The 8868-nt window shown below is 36.2% G+C and overlaps 1 protein-coding gene across 1 annotated transcript; it reads right to left on the reverse strand.

Annotated features, from left to right (window-relative positions):
- Positions 1-631: 631 nt before the first annotated feature.
- LOC142642715 (uncharacterized) lies at positions 632-8868 on the reverse strand. The gene is made up of 2 exons (XM_075817123.1): positions 8505-8868; positions 632-1023 (listed from the first exon to the last, which is right to left on the reverse strand). The coding sequence occupies exons 1-2, from the start codon at positions 8682-8684 to the stop codon at positions 850-852; spliced, it is 354 nt and encodes a 117-aa protein (XP_075673238.1). The 5' UTR covers positions 8685-8868; the 3' UTR covers positions 632-849.

Here is an 8868-nt window from a genome sequence, read left to right on the forward strand (position 1 = left end):
AACTTTTAGTGGTCATTTAGGTAAAGGCAAAAAGCTTTTTGATTTTGCTTCTTTTTTTTTTTTTTGCAAATAATCTAATTTTTAGTAAATTTAAAAACAAGTTAACTTTTAGCTTTTTATCATACATAAAGAAAATTTATCATAAATTATATATTTTTTAAAATATTATTGCAAATAAGTTACCTGAAACTACGGCCTTTCTGGGTCTCAACATAATATCTGCACTGCCAATATTGAAGTTTGGACTCTCAAACAAAATATCTAGGCTAAAGGTTCTCCAGAAAGCCCCAAGAGTTGCAACTCGTATCACAACCATCACACACGTGTTCTTTATATTTGGTTTTATATGCAAATTAGTTCACAGATAGGAGTTTATTAATTAAATTGTTCACTGGTATGTAGTTCAAGACCACCTACTCATACTACTTTCTTAGCAGTGGACATCAATTCTATCATTCTGGTTTGGAACTTGGAAGGTTAAATATTAGTACACACTTGTTATTACACACAATCATATATGAGTGTCTGTACGATGTGAAGTCACAATTTTAAGTGCAAAAGGTGCGTGTACAGTTGTGTGTAATAATAAGTGTGAAATAAACACCACCCATTATATAATAACACTTCATTGTTTTCACTAATCACAAAAACGACCTTCTATATTGAATTAAATAATAGGCACAAGGGGCTAAATGTATATAATTGGCATCCAAAAGGAATGAAGTTCTTAACTAGAAAATTGGCTAAGACAAGTTCCCAAAGAAAAAAATTAAAAAAATTACAACCCAACCAAGGATTTGAATCTTTCATTTCTTTTCCTTTTCTTTTTCCATGCTTCCATGTAAAACCTCATTTTTTTGCCTTTGCAAACCTGAGGCATCGATATTTTTCTCCGCTTACAGTGATTTCAAGAGCTCCATCTTGGTTGTCTTGATTTGATGCAGTTCCCATTAGAACACTTTTCTCTTTCTCAAGATTTTCTTTCTCCATCTTCAGCCTTGCTTCTTGTCGGGCAATCTCTGCCTGGAAAGATAAAATGAAGGCTGAGACTAAAACAAAAAAATTGTCGTGCATGATCTCTATTCATATATAAATCATGTTGACAGATGGAAACAAATGAAACCCTACAACATAAATTTTCACACAAAGTTCTAAGCTAATTTCGATTTGTTTAATTTGCAATAACTTTTCAACTCTAGAACAAGCAAGCATTTGTAAAAGCTCTAGTGATTTATGGGATGGTCGTTACCAATAGCATCAAGGAAGACATAATGTAATCATTAGATCAGAGTTCAGGCTTTCAGGCATCCAAAAACACAAAAGCCTTATTGAATTTCCTAACAGATGAAAATCAACAGTTTGAGGTAGTGCAATGAGAGCAGTCTGGATGGCCAGTTAAGAAACACTATTTTCATAAGATACTACAAAAAGGACAAAGTTTGACTCCAAACATGTTAGGAGACTTGGGCTTCAACCCCCAATAGGAATATGACATATGTACTTGTTATGTGCAATGCACATAACTCACTTAACCACACTTAAGCTAACCAACCAAGTAATGTGTATTCCACATGTCAAGGACACGTGTCAGCTTCCTATTGGGAGTTGATGCACAAGGCTCCAAACATGTTTGGAGCCAAACTTTTTCCCAACAAAAACCAATATTTTTTGCAGCTGACAACAAATAATATTGAGAATCATATTGAAAGCTTTGAGAAAGAAATTTCTATATGCATTAATGAAAAAATCTAAATCTAATACAAAAACTGTGTTTGTATACTAAGCCAGAGGAGAAGAAATCTAACTAACTGATACACGTGTGCTTACTAACTCTACTAATGGAATAATTAGAGCACATGTCGTTTAGCTAACTAACTGTAAACTACATGTAGCTTATACACTGCAGCATAAATACTGATAATCTTTCACTTGCACAGCTTTGTAGTCTTCACTGCAACCTTCCTAAGCTTCAATCCTTCTCAATACTCCCCCTCAAGATAGAGTGAAGATGTTAAGAATCCCATCTTGGTTAGTATTGAGATAAACTGTTGAGAGCTGAGAGGCTTTGTAAGTAAGTCAGCCAACTGATGCTTGGTAGGCACATGAAAAGTTTTAATCAATTTACTTACAAGATGACAATCTATTTCTATGTGTTTTGTCCTTTTGTGGAACACAGGATTTGCTGCTATATGCAAGGCAGCTTGGCTATCACAGTATAATGAAACTAGTTTGGAATGATCAATACCCAAGTCCCTTAAGTAATTGTAGTAACCACATGATTCCACAAGTAGTGAAAGCCATTGCTCTATATTTGGCTTCAGCATATGATCTAGAACCTGTTGATTGTTTCTTTGTTCTCCAAGAGATTAATGATTCTCCTAAGAAAACACAATATCCTGTGACTGACTTTCTGGTATCTGAGCAAGAAACCCAATCTGAATCTGTATATGCCTTTAAATGCAATTGAGAGCTAGCACTAAAGAACAGACTCTGTCCAGGTGTACCCTTAAGATATTGCAAAACCTTTTGTGCTGCTTGAAGATGAGATAACCTTGGCTTATCCATGAATTGACTAAGCTGATGTACACTATAAGTAATATCAGGTCTGGTTAGAGTTAAAAATAACAATTTACCAACCAACCTTCTATACATAGTGACATCCTTCAAAGGTTCTCCAGTGTACTTTGAGAGTCTACAATTTTGATCCATAGGGAACTTAGCTGATTTAGAAGCCAACAACCCTGACTCTTCTAACAATTCTAGTGTATACTTCCTCTGACACGTGTATACCTTTAGCAGACCTGGCTATTTCAAGTCCTAAGAAGAACTTTAAGGGGACCCAAGTCTTTAAGCTTAAACTGATCATGTAAATACAGTTTAAAGCTATTAGCAGCCTCTACTTTGTTGCTAGAAACCAATATGTCATCTACATACACCAAGAAAATGAGAACTACACCTCCTTGTCTAGGCCATCTATGCCAAGGTATCATAAACCTTATGCACTCTTTTAGAAGCTGGATTTTTAAGCACTTGAAAAGGGACTACAACAAGGTTGCACATGATCTTGCTCAATATGCTAGGCATAATGGAATCAGTCAGGTTTGGAAAGGAGTCTCACCACCTATGGTGCAGCACCTCATCCATCTTGAATGTATTGCAGAATCTCATCCATCTTGAATGTAACTAGAGCTAAGTCTTTATTTGTATTTCCTCCTTGTTGTACTCCAATTTCGGTTTTGAATGAATTCAGCTTTCTCATCAAAAAAACAAAAGAACTACACCTCCTTGAACCTTTGTAAATAATGAATAGTCTTATTTTGATTGCTGAAAACCCTGTTCCAGTAATGGAATTTGTAAGCTTAGCAACCATTGTCTGCTAGCTTGCTTTAATCCATACAATGATTTAGTCAACTTGCAAACTTGAATCTCTCCCTTGCTAGCAACAGTTGGAACATAACCAAGGGGTAACTGCATATAAACCTCTTAATACAACTCTCCATGAAGGAAAGCATTATTCACATTCAATTGGATGATACACCAATCCTGAATTGCTGCAACAGCTAGTAAGGTTTTAACTGTGACAAACTTTGCCACTTGAGAAAAAGTTTCAAAATAGTCTAAACCTTCTTGCTGAGTAAAACCTTTGGACACCAGTCTTGCCTTATACCTCTATATGCTTCCATCTGCTTTAAGCTTCATCTTATAGACCCACTTACATCCAATTGCTTGTGAACCAGGTGGCAAAGCAGTAACAGACCATGTGTTATTTGCAGCCAATTCATCCAATTCAGCCTGCATGGCTTCTTGCCATTCAGGAAACTGGAAAGCTTGATGATAAGCAGTTGGTTCAACAGTAGTGAGTAGAGCAATGCTCAAAGCTTTATGAGTGGTTGTGAGTTAAATTGCAGTGTAGGAAGAGAGGATGGCAAATTAGAGGTTAAATTGTAGTGGTAATCAAGGAGATAAGATGGAGGTTTAGACGACCTACTAGACCTTCTAATATCAGTCTGAGTAGGAAGAACAGGTTCAGGAATAGCTTCTGCAGGTAATTGAATAAAATCAGCTGAATCAACTGGAAACAGTTCTAAAGTAGGATCTGGGAAAGAAGATTCATGGCTAGATTGTGGAATATGAGACTCAATAGTAGAGAGGGTAGGAAAATTAGATTGTGGAGAATAGAAAGGAAAGACATGTTCATGAAAATGAATATCCCTAGAAACAAAAATGGTTCTATTAGCTAAATCAAGGACCTTATATCCTTTGATACCTGCTGGATAGCCTAGAAAGACACATGGTATGGCTCTAGGATCAAATTTAGTTCTGTGATGACTAAGAGTAGATACAAAACACAGGGAACCAAACACTCTAAGATGTGAATATGGAGGAGAAAGATGAAATAAAAGTTCATAGGAACTCTTGTTGTGCAATAAGGGACAAGGCAGCCTATTGATTAGATACAGAGCAGTCAACACACATTCACCCCAGAATTGAATTGGTATATTAGAATGAAATTTCAAAGCTCTTGCCGCTTGTAAAATATGTTGGTGTTTCCTTTCAACAACAAAGCTTTGTTGACGAGTGGCAACACAAGAAAATTGATGAAGATTACCCTTTTGTTTAAAGAAATTTGGTAACTTGAGATCAGGGGCATTATCTGATCTAAAACATTTAATTTTGATTTGAATTGAGTTTCAATTGTTGAAAAGAAAGCTGGAATATGTAAAGAAGCTTTAGACTTAGATCTCATTAGATAAAGCCATGTAGTTCTAGTACAATCATCCACCAATGTTAAGAAATATCTGAATCCTTCAGGGGTTGGAATTGAAAAGGGACCCCATGTATCACAATGAATAAGATCAAAAGCATTTTTAGATACATGATTTGCATGTGGGAAAGGCAGTCTCTTTTGTTTAGCTGAAGGACAAATGTTGCAAGTAAACTGTTTTTTATTATCAAGCCACTTGAGGAATACATTTGGAAAGTAACATTTTCCTAGAAATGGAAGGATGTCCCAATGTGGCATGCCAAAGATGTACATCTTGGTCCTTATCATGAACAGAAGTAAAATAGTTCAAACTAGCAGGTAAAACTGCAGAATTATTTGTACAAGATACATTTCAAACAAAAGATGGAAAAGAAAATGAAGGAAATTCAGTGAGTGCAGTATCCAAAAGATAATGGTTCCCCTTTGCTCTACCCAATCCAATCATCTGCCATGGTTGTAGGGCCTGAATATAGCAAAGGGTATCCAAGAATATTAAGCAAAAAAATATGCTTTTATTTAACTGACTCACTGATATCAAATTAAAAGAAAAAGTTGGCACACAAAGAACATTGTAAAGAGTAAGTGTAGATGTTAACTTGACTGTGCCTATGTGTGTAACAACTGCCTTGTGACCATTAGGTAAATTGACAACAAGATTAACAGTGGAAGTGATAGTAGTAAGTAAGGAAATGGATTGAACCATGTGATCTGTGGCACTGTGTCCAAGATCCAATCTTGAGAAGAAATTGTAGAAGGTGGAGCGAAATTGGCTGAGAAAACAGAATGCTCAAGAGAAATAGTTGAACCAAGAAATTCACCTGCCATGTGATCAAAAGCTGCAAAGGTTGATGATTGTGGATACAGAGGTGAAAATTGAGTCACCACATGTGCAGCTTGTGGGGTTGAGGATTGTATCACAGACAGATGATCAACAACATTGTTTCCCATTTCAGCAAATTGAGAACTAAGAATGGCAACATGCTTCATCAGTTCTTGACATTGGGTCAGAGCCGGTGTCAGTGTAAGACTAGAATTCTCAGAGATTGAAGATTGATTGGGCATTATAACAGCTGCAGCTTGGTGTGCTTGACCTTTGCCTCTATTCCTATAACTAGGAGGAAAATAATGCACCCTATAGCACTTATCAACTCTATGGCCTTTCAATCCACAATGAGAACAAATAGGTCTATCTTTCCCTTTGTAATTAGAACCATAATTGGAAGAATTATAACCATATCTAGAAGTGTTCTCAGACCTGGTCGCTAATACCACAGATTCAACAACTGGAATCATTCTCAATCCCATGGACTTTTGCTTTTCTTCTTACTGGATCAAAGAAAAGACTTTGTTGATTGAGGGAATAGGTTCCATCAAGAGGATTTGCCCTCTAACATTGGAAAAATTCTCATTGAGACCCATGAGAAATTGGAGGACATATTCTTCTTAGAATAGCTCATGAACCTTCATCACTACACCACATAGACAGGAAGGGAGTACTCTGTAACTCACCAATTCCTCCCATAGGCACTTCAACTTGGTAAAGTACTCACCAACAGTGGAATTTCCTTGTGTATGACAAGCTAATGCCTACTTTCAACTCTAGGAGCCTAGGACCATTTCTCTTAGTGAACCTTACCTTCAAATCCATCTAGATTTCATTAGCTTTGTCAGAGTAAATTTTACTACAGGCTATATCCTTGGAAAGAGCATTGATAATCCAAGAAAAGGCCATATCATTGCATCTCCACCATGCTTGAAATAGAGGAGACTCCTCTTTGTTTCTGTTTGCTCTTTGTTCACTATCGTGAACTCTATGTATCTTTCTTTCTGTTCTTTTTTAATAATATTTTCTTTATTACCTATCAAACATAAAGAGGAGAATTAGAATCAAAAGGCTCTGGGATAGAACCATCCACAAACCCTAACTTGTTCTTTGCTGAAAGTGCCTTAGTCATCGACCTACTCCAATGTGGATAATTCTCTGCTGTAAGTGGTTGTGAAACCAAAATTATTCCTGAATTTTCTGCACTAGGAAGAAAATAAGGACTCGACGGTTTATCAACATTGACAGCAATTGTAGAAGATCCAATTGGATGTGTAGAATGAGAACTTGCATTTTCAGCAGAAGCCATGGAAATCCTTCAGCAAATCAAGGACAAGAAATTCGAAAGAAGAAAACTCAAGAAAGAATGAAATCCAAAAGCCTAAACTCTGTTTGGAAGCAAAGAAACAGAAAGAAAATCAAAGAGAAATTGCTCTGATACCCTATTGAGAATCACATAGAAACCTTCGAGAAAGAAATTTCTATATGCATTAATGAAAAAATCTAAATCTAATACACAACCTCTGTGCTTATATACTAAGCCAGAGGAGAAGAAATTTAACTAACTGATACACGTGTACTAACTGGCTCTACTAATGGATTAAATAAAGCACATCTTGTTTAGCTAACTAACTGTAAACTACATGTAGCTTATACTGCACAGCTCTGTAGTCTTCATTGCAACCTTCCTATGCTTCAATCCTTCTCAATAAATAATGAATTATTAGTTTAGCTTCATATGGAGACCACATGAAATAAAAATAACAGTTATTGTATTTCAAAGATTTTGATGTGAATTAGGAAGGAAAAAGCCATAACAAGATGGCATAATGTGGCACATGTAACCACGTGGTACAATAGTGGTAAACAAATATCGTAGTAAAGCAGGAAAATGAGATTTTAATTTTATTTATTTATTTATTATTCCCATGATACAATTGGATGAGCTTAATATAATGACGAGCATAACTTTATGATGTATTATTTGATCTTAAGCAGCTAAGGAAAAGGAGAAAGAAAAAGCATTTGAACTGCCAGCAGGTTAACCTTGGTAGAACTGTAGTCCAACATCCATTCATCATGTAAGGAATGTTAAGATCCTAATCTAAATGAGGTTTTGAGTGGCTGATTCAAGATAGCCAGGTCTCCAATAGAAGAAGAAGTTGACAAGAGAAACCATAAGAAGGAGGAAAGGAACTAACTACACTCTTATTGCTTGATTGATTTCTCATACATGTACAATTCTTATTTATACCTCTGATCTCAGCTACAAGCTGGTACTAACTAACTAACTACCTGAACAGTATTAACTACCCAGAACTAATTACAGAAAGCATTTACAATTAACATGTGCTTATTATAATAGCCACAGGTAATGCTGACATGGTTTCAGTTTCAGTCTCTTATTCAGTATCTATCAAGGTACCTTTCTAATCAGAAATAAACAATTTATGGTTTTGAAGTGTGCCTACAAAGAAAAAGTATTTTATATCAAATGTTACCGCGCTATCCGTATCAAAATCCAATAAATAGGAGCCATGTGCGTAAAAATAACAACCCACTAACTCATGTCTTTCATTTGTTAGTTGAGAAGCTATTTTTTACTTACATCTCTCGGACTTATTGAATTTTGATTCCGTTTACATGGTATACCAAATACCTTGTCGCCTACGTAAGTGTAACTTTCCCATTTCCCACACGGAATATGAGCCCAAGGAGGCTACTTTTTCACATTAATTCAAACAAGAGGGAAAATCAAAAAACAGCAAAAAAAGGAAGCAACTTGCTTGTCAAGACAAGAACTTTTTGAATGGTTAAGCATGAATTAGTGATGATAGTAATGGAAAGCCTTAAAGTAAACAGAAAAATGGGAAATGGGAAATAGGGAAAAGCAAAGGAAAGGAAAAGGGGGGTGACCTCGCGACGAGAGAGCTCAGCCTTCCAAGCGGCTTCACGTTCGGCGACTTCGCGTTCACGCTCTTGGATGTAACTCTGCATCTCTCTTTCCTTCATGATTCTGTCTTGAATATCTGCATCCAGTGCTTCTTTTAGCTCCTCCACAAACTTATCTACCACCGCCTTTATTCTAAGAGACATCTCTCTCTCTCTCTCTCTCTCTCCAATTCCAATTTGAATTATTCTTCAATCTAATTTGGTTTGGTTTGGTTTGGTTTGGCTTGCCCCATACACACGGTTTCGTTTTGTGTGTCAATCAATCAAACCATTTTAAAACCTGACCGACTCACTTTGCTCTCTTTTCTTCCTCAAAGTTGTCTTCTTC

The sequence above is a fragment of the Castanea sativa genome, chromosome 7 (genome assembly GCF_040712315.1).
Source record: "Castanea sativa cultivar Marrone di Chiusa Pesio chromosome 7, ASM4071231v1".
Taxonomy (NCBI): Eukaryota; Viridiplantae; Streptophyta; class Magnoliopsida; order Fagales; family Fagaceae; genus Castanea; species Castanea sativa.